This window comes from Monodon monoceros, unplaced genomic scaffold (genome assembly GCF_005190385.1).
Source record: "Monodon monoceros isolate NGI ecotype Baffin Bay Population unplaced genomic scaffold, NGI_Narwhal_1 Super_Scaffold_7, whole genome shotgun sequence".
In the NCBI taxonomy this organism is placed as follows: Eukaryota; Metazoa; Chordata; class Mammalia; order Artiodactyla; family Monodontidae; genus Monodon; species Monodon monoceros.
The window spans coordinates 30,080,768-30,099,637 of NW_021703784.1; the positions used below are offsets into that span (position 1 = coordinate 30,080,768).

At 36.4% G+C, this 18,870-nt stretch overlaps 1 protein-coding gene across 1 annotated transcript in view; it reads left to right on the forward strand.

Annotated features, from left to right (window-relative positions):
• The window catches only part of FOLH1B (folate hydrolase 1B), a gene marked incomplete at its 5' end in the record, with an annotated part of 50,928 nt that overhangs the window by 19,282 nt on the left and 12,776 nt on the right, over positions 1-18,870 (forward strand). Inside the window, 6 exons of the mRNA XM_029209342.1 lie at positions 8,646-8,744; positions 9,025-9,110; positions 10,729-10,848; positions 13,036-13,118; positions 14,823-14,886; positions 17,497-17,564. Coding sequence (XP_029065175.1) covers positions 8,646-8,744; positions 9,025-9,110; positions 10,729-10,848; positions 13,036-13,118; positions 14,823-14,886; positions 17,497-17,564 — 520 coding nt within the window. The remainder of the gene's footprint in view (positions 1-8,645; positions 8,745-9,024; positions 9,111-10,728; positions 10,849-13,035; positions 13,119-14,822; positions 14,887-17,496; positions 17,565-18,870) is intronic.

The window sequence follows — 18,870 nt, forward strand, 5'->3', positions numbered from 1 at the left end:
AAGAAATCAAATTTCAGAGAGTATGTGATAGATCTGGGACCCAAATTCATGTCTGATGTAAAAGACAGCTTTGTTGAGCATCACTTATTCTCTATTCAACAGCACAAGCATTTAGGAGGCATCTCTTTGTCAAGGCACTGTCTCATTCTTGTGTCTCTGCTCAGAAGACCTTTAATGGCTTCCTACAGCCTGTCCACTCGAGGTACACTTATGGAATGGCCTCTTTTTGTCAAGCACTGTGATAAAAGTATGACTTATATATAGACTTTGTTCTCAGGGCCTTCAAAATATAGTATAGAAACTCACAGCTACATAGAGGCTACATGACAAACCACGAAATTCTAGCACATCATTTTCTGCCCATCTAGCTTGGTCCTAATTTTTAAGAATTAAACTCATTATTTTGAGATAATTGTGATTCACATGCAACTGTAAGTAGTACTAAAGAGTCCCTCTAGGCCATTTATCCAGCATTCCCCAATGGTAACATCTTGCAAAGTATAGTACAATATCACAACCAAGATACTGATATATTTCTTTTTATACTCATGACACAAAACATTTCCATCATCACCAGGATCCCTCATGTGGCCCTTTTAGCCACACCCACTCCTTTCCTGTCCCCCTCCATCCATACCCTCTGACCTTAACTCCTAGCAACTACTAATCTGTTCACCATTTCTATAATTTCATCATCTCAAGAATGTTATATAAATGTATATCCTCGTGGGATTTTTCTTCACTCAGCATAATTCTCTGGAGATTTGTTCAGGTTGTTGTATATATAGTTATTTTTCTTTTTAATACTGAGGAGCATTCCATTGTATTTGGCATCACAGTTTGTTTCACCCTTCAAAGAACAACTAGTTTGTAGCTATTATGAATAAAGCTGCTACAGATAATCATGTACAGATTTGTGTGTCAACGTAAGTTTTCATTTCTCTGGAGTGCAATTGCCGGGTCATATGATAATAGCATGTTTACTTTTTTAAGAATCTGACAAACCTTTTCCATAGTGGTTGTATCCTTTTACATCCTACCAGCAATATAAAAAAAATACAGTTCTTCCAATCCTTTTATAAGCACTTGTATTCTGACGTCACAAAATATTTCAGGTTTGTCTTGTATTTTCTTTCAATATTTCTAGTTTTCTGATAATTTTCATCATGAATGGATGTTGAATTTTCCCCAGTCTTTTATTGTTGCTGTGGTTGTTTGTTTTCTGCATCAATTTTTCTGATCATGTGGTTTTTCTTTAGCCTGTTAATGTGGTATATTACACTTTTTGATTTTTGTATGTGGTATCAGTCTTGCATTCATGGAATAAATCTCACTCGGTCATGGTGTATAAGCCTTTCAAAATGCTGTTGAATTTGGTTTTCTAGTATTTTATTAATGATTTTTGTGTCAATATTCATATTTATCTTTAGTTTCCCTGTGATTTCTTTATCTGATTTTGGTGTCATGGTAATGTTTGTTGCATAGGGTAACTTTAGAAATGTTCCTTCTGTTTTTCTAAAGAGCATGTGAAGGATTGGTGTTTATTCTTTACTGATTGCTAGCATTCAGCAGTGAAGCCATATGGGCTTCTCTTTCAGAGAAGTTTTTTTTGTTTTGTTTTGTTTTTTTGTGGTAGGCGGGCCTCTCACTGTTGTGGCCTCTCCCGTTGTGGAGCACAGGCTCCGGACGCGCAGGCTCAGCGGCCATGGCTCACTGCTGAATGGCTCACTACCTGTGGGATCTTCCCGGACTGGGGCACGAACCCGTGTCCCCTGCATCGGCAGGCAGACTCTCAACCACTGCGTCACCAGGGAAACCCTCTGAGAAGTTTTGATTACTTGTTATAGCCTACTTACATTTTCTCTTTCTTCAGTTTTGGTAGTTTATATCTTTCCAGGAATTCATTTCATTGAGGTTAATTTGTTGGTATATAACTGTTTATAGTGTTCCCTTATAATCCTTTTTATTTCTGTAAAGTCAATAGTAGTATTCCCTCTTTTGTTCCTGATTTTCAGTCTTCTCCCCTTTTTTTCTTGGTCAGTCTAGCTAATGATTTGTCAATTTTGTTGATCTTTTCAAAGAACCAACTTTTGCTTTCATTCATTTTTCTTTATCTTTTTTTCTAGATTCTATTTTGTTATTTTTGCTCCAGTCTTTATTATTGCCTTTCTTATGCTTATATGAATTTAGCTTTCTTTTCATTGTTGAGTTTCTTTGGGTGGAAGATTAGTTTATTGATTTGATAGCTTTCTACTTTTTTAATATATGTGTTTACAGCTATATATTTCCTTCTAAACACTGTTTTAACTGCATCTCATAACTTTTGGTGTCTTATGTCTTCATATTTATTCATCTCAAAGTTTTTTTGTGTGTGTGTGGTACACGGTCCTCTCACTGTGTGGCCTCTCCCGTTGCGGAGCACAGGCTCTGGATGTGCAGGCTCAGTGGCCATGGCTCACGGGCCCAGCCACTCCGCGGCATGTGGGATCTTCCCAGACTGGGGCATGAACCTGTGTCCCCTGCATCGGCAGGCGGACTCTCAACCACTGCGCCACCAGCGAAGCCCCCATCTCAAAGTATTTTCTATTTACTCTTGTGATTTTTTTCTATGAGCCATTGGTTATTTAGGGTCAGTTGTTTAATTTTCATATATTTGCAAATTTTCCCAATTTTTTTCTGTTATTTTTTTTCCTCAGAAGTTTATTTTAGTTGCCTAGCAACACATTATCATAAATTACTCTCAAATTAATTATTTGGCTTCAGTGCAGAATCATTTATTAATGATGGTGGCAGTCAGCATCCATACATGGCTATTCTTAGAACACTGCTGTCTTTTCTTCTTTGTCTCTCTTTTTTTTTAAATTGGAGTATAATTGCTTTACAATGTTGTGTTAGTTTCTGCTGTACAGCAAAGTGAATCAGCTATATGTATATGTATATCCCCATATCCCTTCCCTCTTGGACCTCCCTCCCACCATCCCCCCATCCCCACCCATCTAGGTCATCACAGAGCACTGAGCTGAGCTCCCTGTGCTGTACAGCAGGTTCCCACTAGCAGTCTATTTTACACATTGCACTGTATATATGTCAATCCTAATCTCCCAGTTCATCCCACCCTCCCCTTCCCCCAATGTGTCCACCGCCAATTCTCTATGTCACCCTCTCTATTGCTGCCCTGCAAATGGGTTCATTGGTACCATTTTTCTGGATTCCACATATATGCATTAATATATGATATTTGTCTTTCTCTTTCTGACTTACTTCACTCTGTATGACAGACTCTAGGTCCATGCACATCTCTACAAATGACCCATTTTCATTCCTTTTTACAGCTGAGTAATATTCCATTGTATATATGTACCACATCTTCTTTATCCATTCATCTGTTGATAGACATTTAGGTTGCTTCCATGTCCTGGCAGTTGTAAATAGTGCTGCAATAAACATTGGGGTGTTTCCCTGGTGGCGCAGTGGTTAAGAGTCCGCCTGCTGATGCAGGGGACACGGGTTCATGCCCTGGTCCGGGAAGATCCCACATGCCGTGGAGCGGCTGGGCCTGTGAGCCATGGCCACTGAGCCTGCACATCCGGAGCCTGTGCTCCACAACGGGAGAGGCCACAACAATGAGAGGCCCACATACCACAGAAAAAAAAAAGAAAAGAAAAGAAAAAAAGAATAAACATTGGGGTGTATGTGTTTTTTGGAATTATGGTTTTCTCAGCGTATGTGTCTAGTAGTGGGATTGCTGGGTCATATGGTAGTTCTAATTTTAGTTTTTTAAGGAACCTCCATACTGTTCTCCATAGTGGCTGTATCAATTTACATTCCCACCAGCAGTGCAAGAGGGTTCCCTTTTCTCCACACCCTCTTCAGCATTTATCATTTGTAGACTTTTCGATGATGGCCATTCTGACCAGTGTGAGGTGATATCTCATTGTAGTTTTGATTTGCATTTCTCTAATGATTAGTGATGTTGAGAGTCTTTTCATGTGTTTGTTGGCAATCTGTATATCTTCTTTGGAGAAATGTCTACTTAGGTCTTCCGTGCATTTTTGGATTGGGTTGTTTGTTTTTTTGATATTGAGCTGCATGAGCTGTTTGTATATTTTGGAGATTAATCCTTTGTCAGTTGCTTCATTTGCAAATATTTTCTCCGATTCTGAGGGTTGTCTTTTGGTCTTGTTTATGATTTCCTTTGCTGTGCAAAAGCTTTTAAGTGCAATTCGGTCCCATTTGTTTATTTTTGTTTTTATTTTCATTACTCTAGGAAGTGGGTGCTGTGATTTATGTTTTTCCTGTGTTTTCCTCTGAGAGTTTTATAGTGTCCTGTCTTACACTTAGGTCTTTAATTCATTTTGAGTTTATTTTTGTGTATGGTGTTAAGGAGTGTTCTAATTTCATTCTTTTACATGTGGCTGTCCAGTTTTCCCAGCACCACTTATTGAAGAGAGTGTCTTTTCTCCATAGTGCATTCTTGCCTCCTTTGTTATAGATTAGATGACCATAAGTACATGGGTTTATCTCTGGGCTTTCTTTCCTGTTCCATTGATCTATATTTCTGTTTTTGGGCTAGTACCTTACTGTCTTGATTACTGTAGCTTTGTAGTATAGTCTGAAGTCAGGGAACCTGATTCCTCCAGCTCCGTTTTTCTTTCTCAAGATTTCTTTGGCTATTCGGAGTCTTTTGTGTTTTCATACAAACTGTAAAATTTTTTGTTCTAATTCTTTGAAAAATGCCATTGGTAATTTGATAGTGATTGCAATGAATCTGTAGATTGCTTTGGGTAGTATAGTCATTTTCACAATATTTATTCTTCTAATCTAAGAACATGGTATATCTCTCATCTGTTTGTGTCATCTTTGATTTCTTTCATCAGTGTTTTATAGTTTTCTGAGTACCGGTCGTTTGCCTCCTTAGCTAGGTTTATTCCTAAGTATTTTATTATTTTTGATGCAATAGTAAATGGGATTGTTTCCTTAATTTCTCTTTCTGATCTTTCATTGTTAGTGTATAGGAATGCAAGAGATTTCTGTGCATTAATTTTGTATTGTGCAACTTTACCAAATTCATTGATGAGCTCTAGTAGTTTTCTGGTGGCATCTTTAGGATTTTCTATGTATAGTATCACGTCATCTGCAAACAGTGACAGTTTTGCTTCTTCTTTTCCAATTTGTATTCCTTTTATTTCTTTTTCTTCTCTGATTGCCATAGCTAGGACTTCCAAAACTATGTTGAATAATAGTGGTGAGAGTGGACATCCTTATTTTGTTCCTGATCTTAGAGGCAATGCTTTCAGTTTTTTACCATTGAGAATGATGTTTGCTGTGAGTTTGTCATATATGGCCTTTATTATGTTGAGGTAGTTTCCCTCTATGCCTACTTTCTGGAGAGTTTTTAGTATAAATCGGTGTTGAATTTTGTCCAAAGGTTTTTCTGCATCTATTGAGATGATCATATGGTTTTTATTCTTTAATTTGTTAATATGGTGTATCATATTGCTTGAGTTGCATATATTGAAGAATCCTTGCTTACTAAATTCTTTATACTATAGTTGGGTTAGTAAAATGTTTGTATGATTAATAAAGAGATGATATGATTTCAGCCTTTTAAATTTATTGAGTTTTTTTATAGCCTAATATATGGTCTATCCTGAAAATTGTCCTAGGTGCACTTGAATATGTATACGTATTCAAGTATGTATTATTTTTATACTTATTATTATTGTATTATATTATATATTATATATTATATATATTATATATTATATTTATTATATGTTATATATAATATATTATATTATATATTATATAATATTATATATAATATTATATATTATATTATATTATATATTATATTATATATATTATATTATATATTATATTATATGTATTATATTGTATTATTATTATACGTATTCAAGTATGTATTATTTTCCTGTATTATTTCCTGTATTATTTTCCTGTATTATTTCCTGTATTATTTTCCTGTATTATTTCCTGTATTATTATCCTGTATCCTGTAATTATTATCCTGTATTATTCAAGTATGTATTATTTTCCTGTATTATCAAGGCTTTTGTTGGGTAACATGTTTCATATGAGCCACTTGGCCTTTTTGGCTTGCCAGCTTCTTCAGCTCTATGTCTGAGATATGAGAGCCCATATGAAAACCCAAGGAACTCACCACTTTGTCATTTCTTGCACCCTGAGGTCCTGAGCTAGTTTATTTTCTTTTCTCCACCTTTCAGAGTCTTATGTTTATTTTTTATGTATTTATAGTCCAGGGAATTTAATTGTACTCATCAGGGTGAATAGAGTAAAGTGCATCTTCTCAGAAGCAAATTCTCACTACTTTTCAAGCTTCTCTGTTATGGTATCCTTATCATCTTATACCCCAGCCAGATTAATCACCATGCCTTTCTTTTGCTCTGACTCTTTGGCCTTCGTGCCTGTTTACATCATACATTGTACCTGGAATGCTCTTTACCTCCATCTTCCCTGCCCACATCTTACTCATTCTTTAAAAATCCAGATAAGTGAAACCTCCTGTAGAAAGAAAATTATTTCTGATCCCACAAGGGGAATCAAGCTCTGTTTTGTTCTTCAGAACTTTATCTATCATATATCATGCTCTGCTTTATATCTATCTTTTTCTGGCTTATAAACTCTTTGGTAGAATGACCATGTCTTGTACATATTTTTATTCCTTAGTGAGTACAATACAGTACCTTGAGCATTATAGAGAATAAATCTTTGCTAAATGGACAAATAAAGTTTAATATGCTACACAATATAGATTTTTAAATTCAGTGTTGTTTATAGATACTTATTGAGCATCTATCAAATCCTTTCAAAGACATTTCCAATATTATATTTTCTGAAATTTCTATGATTTGAAATTTAAATATTCAACCTTTTAATTTTCACAGAATTTATTTTTTATTTATAGAGTGAAAGGACCTAAAGAAAATTATATCCCTGATTAATTATCCCAGTGAAATTTAGTGACTAAAACCTCTGTTCTCCATAGATGTGTGATATTTTCTTGTCCTTGTGGGGGCACTGTAATCTTGGCTTTATATTTTATTATTTTCTGGGAATATGGACTCTTCATTACCTTCCTTATAATATGTAATTGACTTCCTGATGAATTTGCACCTTGTTTTCCATATTTTTATTTTGAAAAGGAAATACATTTACACAGTTCAAAATTCAAAGGGGTATACAATAAAAAGTTTCCCTCCTACCCATTTCCATCCCAAAGGCAATCAATATTATTAGTCTGCAATATAGTACTATAAAAATATTTTATGTATAATCAAGTATATGTATATTCTTCACTTGGCTTCTACCATTTTTTGTATACATAATACTCTGCTATTTTGACTATTCATTATGATATTTAACAATGTACAATGCCCCTTCATTTTACTTGATGCTTTTCATGTGAAATTTTATTGTATATAGATAAATAAATTATATAGTATATTACATGAAATTATCTTTATTAAACAAACTCCCTCATGAGATAGGAAAATAAAAGAGTAAATATTTACTCTCTGATAGAGCATTTTAAAATAAAATATTATTTATACTTAGTTTTCCATGAGAAGATAATCATATTTATGTAGTTTTGCACATATAATATATTCTAGGTCAAGTTGAGCTGTTCACATTACCTCAAATTAGTAGGCAGGGAATAAGTACCTGTGTGCAGGCACAGAAAAAAGGAGGAAACTACAGAAAATGTTTCACTGTAAATCATAGGGTGCATGCAGGTGTGTGGACCAGAGATTGAGGCATAAAAGACAGACTGATGTTTTTCACTCTCTTAAGTTTGTCTGGAGCCATCTTCTTCTATCTGCTTCTAGGTAGCAAAAGTACATTTGGTTTCCATGCCCAAATCAAGAATAAGTCAATCCATGCTCTTAAACAGTAAAGGAAGATATGCTGAAATGAAACAGGAAGAACCTCACCATTCCACAGATATTATCATATTATTTTTCTCAATCACCTGGTGAGAGATAACCACGGCTAGTGGCATATATGGGCTGGTCCACCTGAATCTTTCCACCCTTTTGAATTAAAAAAATAAATAGTGTATAAAGCTTTGAGGGGCTGTTGGTTGAAGTGACATCCCTTCCTTTGCCCTTTCTCCCTCCCTAATAGATGAGTGCAAAAGTACTTTGTAAAGGATGACCATACATGTATTTGGGAATGTATTTATCAGTGGGAGAATTAACATAATGGGAAATTCCAAAGAGTTTGACACGTGCTGTTTCTTCAGAGCATGTTCTTGAGAGCACTTTTCACATGATTTGCTGTTGGAAACTGGTAACACAGAGTCCAAATTCTTACCAAGTGTTTGAATCTCGATTGTACCACTAATCAGTGGCTTGACTTTGGGCATGTTACCTAATCTCTCTAAGCCTCACCCTCCTTATCTTTGAAGTGGGGAGTAATAGCAGAACCACCTCATAAGAGGTGTATTGAGTTAAATGGCATATCCCTATGCAAAGCACTTTGTACTACCATGACTCATAGAAGCTATTATGAGCAGACACTCAAGAAAACAAGTTCAAGGACATTTTAACTTATAACTTCAAAGGTTTCCTTCAGCTAATAATATTTTTTGTGTTCAACAGAAAAATGGGTGCATCAGCACCACCAGATCACAGCTGGAAAGGAAGCCTCCACGTGCCCTACAATGTTGGACCTGGATTTACTGGAAACTTCTCTACCAAGTTAAGAGACTCTTTTTATAATAACTCTCTTTAGGGGGAGGAAAGCTTTTTCAAAAAGCAATTACAGAGGATGACTGAAAAGTAAAATCTACTGCCAGCAGGAGGCATAACAACAGGTTGAAAAGGGGAATACACATATATCCTCACAATTGGACAATTGGTCAATGCAATTATTGCCTGTGTGCCTTTAGAAATATTCAAAACAATGTCAGATTTAAAAATTGTGGGTGGCAAGCTGTTAACCAGTATTTTTAGTCTGTGTCCTTTATTTTTGCATTAGAAAAGTCAAGATGCACATCCATTCCAACAATAAAGTGAAAAGAATTTACAATGTGATTGGAACTCTCAGAGGGGCAGTGGAGCCAGGTAAATTGATCATTTGTTCAGCAAATATCGATCGGGCAATTTTTCGGTGCCAGGTACTGCTCTGAGCTCTGGGGAATGTAAGGTGAACAAAGCAAAACAACTCTTTGTCCTAATGGAACTCACATAAACACAAAATAGATCAATAGGAGGTAATTTTACATTGTGATGCATGTTGTGAAGAAAGTAAATGTTGGGACTAGATTGGTCAGATGACTGAGGTTGTTGATAGACTATGCATGCTTCAATTAAAGGACCAAGAGAGGAAGATCAAGGAGAGATGGTTTACAGTTGTTTAATCTGAGCTTTCTGGATTTCCTTGCCGCATATTTTACCTGGAGAAATATCTTCATTACAACGATAAGTAACACTCTTAGAAAATTAAGATAACCGGAAGTTAACGAATCCTTTACATGGTTTTTTTTTTTTACACTGAAATGGGTGGAATATATAGACACGTGATTTCCATATGATTTCAGATAACCTGCTCAATGATACATTTGAAAATAATCTTACTTTATTATGTTTGATTACTTAGGAACTATGTGGTTATATTTCCTACCCAAACAGACAGAATTAAACTGAATATCTCTTGTACAAGCAGCCAGGACCTTCTTTCAGGGATAAAGAATATTGATGTGCTTCCAATGAGCACTAAACAATGTACCACTGGCTATTTGTTGAATCTCACCGAGTACATATTTTGTGCCAGCTCTGTGCTAGGCTTTGGGGATGGAGGGATTTTTTAAAAAGACACAAACCAGAGACAAGAAGACCCCTACATTTAAGTGTGGTAAATGCTTTTTTTAAAAAATACTTTTACTTTTTTTTGCACGCAGGCTTTTCTCTAGTTGAGGCGAGCGGGGGCTACCCTTTGTTGTGGTGTGCGGGCTTCTCATTGCAGTGGCTTCTCTTGTTGTGGAGCACAGGCTCTAGGCACTTGGGCTCAGCAGTTGTGGCTCACGGGCTCTAGAGCACAGGCTCAGTAGTTGTGGCACATGGGCTTAGTTGCCCTGTGGCATGTGGGGTCTTCCCGGACCAGGGCTTGGACCTGTGTCCCCTGCATTGGCAGGCAGATTCTTAATCACTGTGCCACCAGGGAAGCCCCATGGTAAATGCTTTATCAATATGAAAAGACTGCCCAGAAAGCTGGATAGGGGTGCAATTCCCTCTCCCTGCAGAAAATAGAAACAGATCATAGAGAGGTAGAATCTTTGAGCTGTACGTTAAAAACTAAGTAGAAGGATTAGGAAGTGGAGAAATCATTATTTGGCCACTGTGTTCTCTTACTGTGAAAATACTGGAAGCATAGTGTAAATAGGTAAGAGAGAAGTAACAGAATTATATAAAGAAGTGGATAAGGATACTTTTATACTCACTTATCATTACTTATATACTTATAATTACTGTAATTAATTGAAGTATACATTTGCTTATCACATTCATATTTTCTTCATACATCAAATTCAGAGCAAAGTGATACATTTACAAAAGTCTTCAGGAACCTTTGCTATCTTAACTTGAGTCCTGAGTGCTCTGTGTTTAGATGCTATTGAGTCATTTGCAATTTCCTCTATTCTTGACCTGGAATGGCAAGTGATTTTGCAATGATGCTTTCTAGACAGATACGTCATTCTTGGAGGTCACCGTGACTCTTGGGTATTTGGTGGCATTGACCCTCAGAGTGGAGCAGCTGTTGTTCAGGAAATTGTCAGGAGTTTTGGAAAGCTGAAAAAAGAAGGTAATGTAAGCAAAAAGTATAAAGACCATTTTTTCTGAATCTCAGTTTGGTCCTCGGTAAAGTGAGTATAAAAATACCACCTCACAGGTTTGTGTGAAACACAACAGAGAGGTTGCATGCAAATTATATCATCTTAGTAGCATAGAGTACTTAGTAGTGCTTAATAGCAGAGAGTAGCTTTCAATAACTAGCAGCTATATTACTTATGTTGTTAATGATATTGTTTATTCATTTTTATATGTTCATTTTTAATAATTCATTTATTTATATAATAAAGTTCATATTATCTATATTTATATATTAAATTATAATCTGAAATAAAGGAATTATACTATTAGTGGTTTCTCTGGCAACAAAGAAGATGGAGATGGGTTTCTTTACTGGAGAGTAGACACCAGATTTAGGTCATAAGCCAAAGCGTCCTGGTCTGAGAAATGTGAGCTTCTTGGGATCTTCCAGCCTCAGGCCTCAGGTCAAGTACACCAACTGACTGAGGGGATGAAAAGCTAATTCAAAAAAATACTGGTCTTCCTGCTGAATAGGGTGCTGTCAAAAGTTTGATATCTGTATTCTCACACCCCCAGCTTTGATTTCTCTCAGAATTGAAGATTATACTACTAGCACATTTACTTCAGTCATTTTAGAATCTTCATATGAAAAAAAAAATAAAATTGAGTTCAAATGGTTAGCTTTTAAAGTAAACATTACATGCTGAGAACAGAAGGTCTACTTTGTTTACTGACCCTGCAAACAAGGTGTCTACGGGCTGTAAATGTGATCCATATATATATTTTTTAGCAACAATGAATGTGGTAAAAATATGTTACATTTGCCTGGTACCTACTCTCTCAGAGAAACAGTGTTATCACGTGTTATCTATTTTGAACTCATAGGAGGAGGGATATGTTTAGTTATTTCTCTTTTCATTTTACAAATAAGTTAACTGAGGTTTCCAGAATCAAGTAATTGACCCAACGTTTTGTAGCTGGTGTGTGGCAGAATCAGAGAACTAGGGTTAAAATTCAGATTTCTGTCTCCCAGTCCACTAAACAGTGATGTCACTCTTTGAAATCAAATGTAAAGGTGCTCTATTCTTTTTTCCACACAGCTATCTTATTTTTTAAGAAAATAGGACTACGGAGACCTGAATTTACATAGTTTGTGAATTAGGTTGTGTTTCATAGTATTACAAAAAGTTTCATGATTTTGCCAGAAGATTCCCTCGGTAAATACAAAACATCACTATGACAATTACGAAGTATGCCCAAAGACTGCAATGATGGGGAATAATAATTAATAGGAGATTTGAATAATGCTATTAATATACTTAACAAAAATGAAGCTCTGGACTCAACAGCTAGAGGGATATATATCCTTCAGCACAAATGAAAAATGTACTCAAACAATAACAACTTACATGCCTGGAGCACTTGTTCAGTGCTATATTTATAAATATTATTCCATTTAATCCTCCTAACAATCAAGGAGAGTTATCTTTACTCTGCTCTTCCTGGTATACAGGTGAAGAAACAAGAGGCCTAACAAGTTTGAATAACATTCCCTTGGTCATACTGCTAGTAAGTGAAAGAACCAGGGCTTGAAATAAGATCTTTCTTTAACTTCAAGATCAGTATTTATGACTCCACGCCATATGGCCGTCCTAATGAATGCTGCACTTCTCAGCAGCAGCAGACACTAGTGCTGAGAACGGAGCTTCTGTTGACTAATTCTGGCAGAGAATGGAGTGAAATCACACAACCAGCTGACATTGAACAATTGTTTGTGTGATGCCAACACAGCATGGAAGGGTTGTAAAGGATTTTCTCTCAGTTCTATTGTCTCAGAGCACAGACCACATCCAGCACTTTCTTCTTTCACTCTAGGCAGCTGCAGACCACAGATGGCTTCCTAGCGTAGGCAATTATTATAAACCATTAGAATATTTTATGATCTCACAGGATTTTTACCATGTCTGCATTTCCCGCTTTTTCAATACAGATGTGCTCTTTTGTATTGACAGATTAGCTTTAAAATCTTTCAAAAGGAAATTAAGTAAAGATTGTCACCATAATTCACCCTTCCTAAACAACCAATGAATTTTTGCTGTTGTTACTCTGCTGGGCGTGGTGATGTCTTGGCAATATTATGCATTTTCCCAGCTTTTATAATTATGCACATATATTTCAGGATGGAGGCCTAGAAGAACAATTTTGTTTGCAAGCTGGGATGCAGAAGAATTTGGTCTTCTTGGTTCCACTGAGTGGGCAGAGGTTAGTTGATAATTCGATATAACATACATTTTCATAATAATAAAGCAGTTAGTATTTAATTCACAAGAATGTAAGAATAACTGGTCAATCCAGCCAGAAAACATTCAGACTTTTTTCCAGAAAGTCTGAAGCAACACATTCTTGTTCAAAAATCAACGATAAAATTTTTTTCATCACTTGAGAACTAAGATTTGTTTGAACTTTTTTTTTTTTTTTTTTTTTGCATTACTCGGGCCTCTCACTGTTGTGGCCTCTCCCGTTGCGGAGCACAGGCTCTGGATGCGCAGGCTCAGTGGCCATGGCTCACGGGCCCAGCCGCTCCGCGGCATGTGGGATCTTCCTGGACCGGGGCACGAACTCGTGTCCCTTGCATCGGCAGGCGGACTCTCAACCACTGCGCCACCAGGGAAGCCCTGTTTGAACTTTTAAAGCCACTTAATGTCAGTTGTGGAAATAATTTGATCTTCGTTGTCTGGGAGTGTGATAGTAGCTAAGTAAATTCACTAGAAACTGGACATCATAATAAGATACAATGTTTTAACTTTTTCAAATTAACTCCTAAAGCTAATTACATTTAAATATTCCTTGAGCTTGTACTGTCTTCCTCATATCGTAATGACCTACTCTAAATCATGCTAAAAGTGAAGTGGAATGCCCCACCACAGAATATTTACTAGGCTCCTTGGAAAGTAATTTTACCTGCATGCATTGTTGGCTTTGTGTAATAGAAGTGTTACTTGTAAACATATGCAAAATTAACATTCCATTAACTTCTAGTCATGCTATAAATATTTACTTGGCTCCTATTATCTAAGAACTATGAGAAGCCCTGTAAACTTCAATTTTCTCTGGGGTAGAAAAAAAAGTAGTGCTCCTGTAGGCAAAGATTTATGCTGGCATCAAGAAGAGCCTAAATATTCTGAGGGTGTGATTTGCCTCTTTCATCCTATTTTCATCACCTAGAGCTGTATGTTTTTTCACTTTATTTCTTACAGTCAGGACACTTAGAAAATTGCTTGTTTTGGAGATTCATAATCCACTTATGTCAACAAAATCCTGCTATACTTTGTCAGTGTTTTAAAGCTGAGAAAAATGTTTTAAAGTTTTGACCAGTAGGTGGTGTCATAACACAGGAGAACTTAATTTGACGGATTAAACCATAGTGTGGTTAAGAAATCAACCTCTGGGCTTCCCTGGTGGCACAGTGGTTAAGAATTCATCTGCCAATGGAAGGAACGCGGGTTCTGATCCCTGGTCCAGGAAGATCCCACATGACGTGGAGCAACGAAGCCCATGCACCACAACTACTACGCCCACGTGCCATAGTTACTGAAGCCTGCCCTGCCGCAACGAAGAGCAGCCTGCTGCAACTAGAGAAAGGCTTCGCACAGCAACTAGAGAAAGCCTGCGCACACCAACTACCCAATAGAAAGAAAGAAATAAACTCCTTTTCCACTCACTGTATTATGAATGTGGATAGTCTCATCTCAAATTTTAGTCTTAAAATTGTTTTGCTTGTTATTTCTTACCAATGATCTTTACTGAAATTCTTTCAAACATATGCTTGAAAATCTTACATGTCAAATTTGGGGTGAACTTGGGCCAACTTAATTCAGAAACCTCCATACAGTAAATGTAGATGTGCGTTTTTTTAGAAAGGGGTTATGGCTATTTGTTTGTTTATTTATTTATTTACTATTATAGGAGAATTCCAGACTCCTCCAAGTGCGTGGTGTGGCCTATATTAATGCTGATTCTTCTATAGAAGGTGAATATTATTGGTTTCATAGGAAAATATATGGTCTTGGTAGTAACAGCAGTTTAGTTTGTAAGTTATGCACTAACTAGGAATGCAAATCCATTAACAAGGGGTGAGGGAATTTGCTGCTGGTTTGTCATGCTCATGGCAGCTGTGAGCTCTAGGGTGCTGATTTGGGCTCTCGAAACAACACTCTATGATTTGTTTGTTTCATCTGGCAGATTACCTTATCTATGGTAGGAATTCAGTGAATATCTGTTAAATGAATAAGTCAGTTATGGAACTAAAGATTTCTATGATTTTAGAATGGGGTAGCAAAAAGGTATGATTTAACTACTGTCATCATAATATCATGCATACAAATTTTGAAAACAAATGCTGATTTCCCAGATTTCATCTTTCACCAAGAATTTTTTCTTCTAAAATATTTTTTCCTTCAATTCAGCAAATATTTACTAAGCACCTCTCTATACAGTGTACTTTCCAGGATTTCAAAGGAATTAGGGGTTAGTAAAGAACAGTCTAGTACTCAAGAATTTAAGACTCAGTATAGATGATAAAATAAATCAGTCTAGGATTCTAATATATGCAGGTACTCTCAGAAGGATATTATCGGACTGATCTTGGAGTTCAGAAGAGAGAATGATAGCAACGTCAGGAAAGGCTTGGGAAATGAGATAGGCATCGAAGACAGGCCTTTTAGAACGGATTTGCTTTGATAAACAGATTCAAACTAAGGGACAATCTCAAGTCGATTTTCAAGAAGCTGAAACAGTCCAGTTTCACTCACTATACTGTAGCCCCGCACGAATCTTTCTGTCCCTTGACCACATGCAACTTCTCAGCCGTTGCAACTGCTGTTCTCTGTACTGAGATTGCTGTTCGACACACCATCTGTTTAATTCTTATTCTTACAGTCTCCCCAGGAGTGTTATTTTTTTCTGGGAAGCCATCTTTGTAGCACTCATCACTGCTGTTATTAAGTAATTATTTGTTTTACAAACCCTCTCCCTTTCTAGACTATATTTTTCTGCCAGGAACAGGCAGGATCATGCTTCTTCATTCCTGGATTCTTAATGTCTTATTAAATAAATGGTGTTTGCATGGGTGCAACAAATGAATGAATAAATGAATGAAGGGTGGACTTATAGAATATTTTCTTTAGTGTATTAGTAAATCTGCCATGTCAAAAATAGTTGGAGCATTGCATATTGATGGAGACACATTGGCATTTACATTTTCTTTTTTGTCCACGTATCTGAGCTGCACTGTCCCCTAAGTTAGTTCGTGCGTTTCAGTTATCTTTTCTTCCTTCCTCTAACTTTCCTTAGTTAGTGGCTCAGGGCTTGGCCTTATTCCCGGCACTGCTACTTTCTATTATAGTTATGTGACCTCAGGTTGTTACTTTCTCATCTCTCAACAGAGTTACTAAGAGCACATATCTCAAAGGCTCTTGTAAGGGCAAAAGAAGTTAATATTTGCAAAACTCCCAGACTTGTGCCTTGCACAGGGTAAATGTTCAAAAATGTTAGCTTGGATTATTATTAGCTTTATTTATTTATTTACTGGCCGTGCCACACAGCTTGTGGGATCTTAGTTCCCCGACCAGGGACTGAACCCCGGGCCCCCCGCAGTGAGAACACAAAGTCCTAACCACTGGACCACCAGAGAATTCCTTTATTACCCTTATTTAAACGCACATATGAAGATGAAACACCTTTGCCACACAGAATAAGTATACCAAACATATATTCTTCAAAAGTAGAATAATGTTCTCTCTATTGCTAGTTTGTTTTTTTTTTAAGACTTGATTTTAATGCATATTTTTAATCTTTGATTTTGCTGCTTACATCATTCCCTGGTTTAAAATGCAGCATTGTCTCCCCAGCATTTTCAGGATCAGGAGCAAATAACACACTCATTACTCTGTGATTGGAATACAGCTGGTCTCACTTTGTTTTATATTTAAAATTGTATTAACTGTTCATTTTTCAAGTACTAAAATAAGTCATCTATTAACTTTCTAATGTTAAAATGCAAAATTTACAAAGAAAAGAATTTCTACTGAAACCATTCTCAAATAACCCTCTCTTCAAAGGAACTACTGTCCTCAGTTTGAGGTATTTCCATCATGTTGACATTCATATGCAGAATTTAGCTCACACAAAGTACCAACCAATATTTAAATATAAACATTTATTTAACACAATATTCCTGTGAGGTGAGTACTTTTATTATCTCTCTTGTATAGAACATTTGCTTGGGTGGAGTAGGTGAAGATGTGGAGAGGTGAACTGAGGTTGTTTCATGTTTGGCACCAAGGGTCATGGTGAGGATGAATTTTATTGAGTGATGAGTTGGAGAGTTTTGATCAGACTTAGGTTTTATTTATTCATTTATTTTTGGCCACATGTGTTGTGGAATCTTAGTTCCCTGACCAAGGGTCAAACCCATGCCCTGTGCGTGGAAGCACATAGTCCTAACCACTGGACCACCAGGGAATTCCCCAGACTTAGGTTATAAAGGGATCATTCTGGCTAAGGAGTTAGGAATGGTCTTTGAATGGAAGAATAAAATAAAGAAATGAAATAGAAAACAAACTATCTTCTTGTCTTTCAGGAAACTACACTCTGAGAGTTGATTGTACCCCACTTATGTACAGCTTGGTATACAACCTAACAAAGGAGGTAAAAATAATTACATGGAATTTTAAGTTCTACAAATGATGTTTTCTTGAGGTGGCATTATTATGTTAAACATCTGTGTTGTTTTATAACTTTTGCCCATTTCTCCCATACCAATCTGAGGCAGTCTATGGAGAGCATTGCATCTACCATCTCCATTTGAAACTGAGAAAACTGAGCCCAAAAAGCATTAGCCACTAGAGTCACACAACTTGTTCAAGTAGCTGAACCAGGACTTGGTCCTGCGGTTTAACTCCTCAATTTTAAAACTGGTTTTTACTCTTTAATATAATGATACCAATTAACTTAGGACTCTGGAAGAGTTGACATTTCTAACCGATTGAGAAAGAGAATGTGTAAAAAACCAGGTGCTGACTCTTGGGACAGAGACTGGGTAAGACCATGTACCCAATTCCTGATTTCCTGCTGTGGGCTTCAGTCCACTGAGCTAAAGTTATCGTAATTCTGACAGCAGCACAACATACTGAATCTGGCGGAGAGGTGGTGCCTGAATATCTATAGGACCAATAGGCAACTCTTCATTTTAATTCTCCTGCCCCATAAAGCCGCTGTTCCTAAAGGTAGGCATAAGGAATGTTTTGCATGGCAGATTTTTGCTGTTACTGCTAATTACCTGATTTGAACTGGAAAGGATAAAAAAACTTGCTTACTTAACAGAATTACCAATTGAAATGTAATTACCAGGAAAGACAATTATTTCCCTCAGATAGGGATTTTAAATAGGTCCTAAACATATTGTTAAGATTTGGTTTCCCAAGCATGGAATTTAATTTATTAACATCTCCAGTAGGAATAGAAAAGTTTAATTTGGCACTAATCTATTCATATTGTTACTTAAGATCTCTGTCAGGTGCCTGCAGTTTTACAATTCCCATGAAGTGTATACAAAATTAAATATCTGAAACATTGTGTCTCAGAGAATTTCCACCATTTATGTAATTTGAGGTCAATGCTAAGGAAGCTTGGCAGTTATATTTGTTTACCAGGTGGATTGGTGGCACCCTGTGACAAATGCAAAAACACTACTTTCTAGGTCAAGTTTGCAATTATATGATGCTTGACAGTTGTGGATTTTTAAAATTCTATTTTTGTTTGGGGAAGGTGATTCACGGTATTTCAAATTTTAGTGATAAACTGTGACTTTAGTAATATATTTCTAAATACATTATTTCAAATTCATATTACTTAAAATAAATGGAGTGGTGCTGTCCCTTGTATCAAAGTTTTGTGTAAATTTGTAAGCTTGAGTAAAATTATTTTGTTGCTTTATGTATTGATACTTTATGAC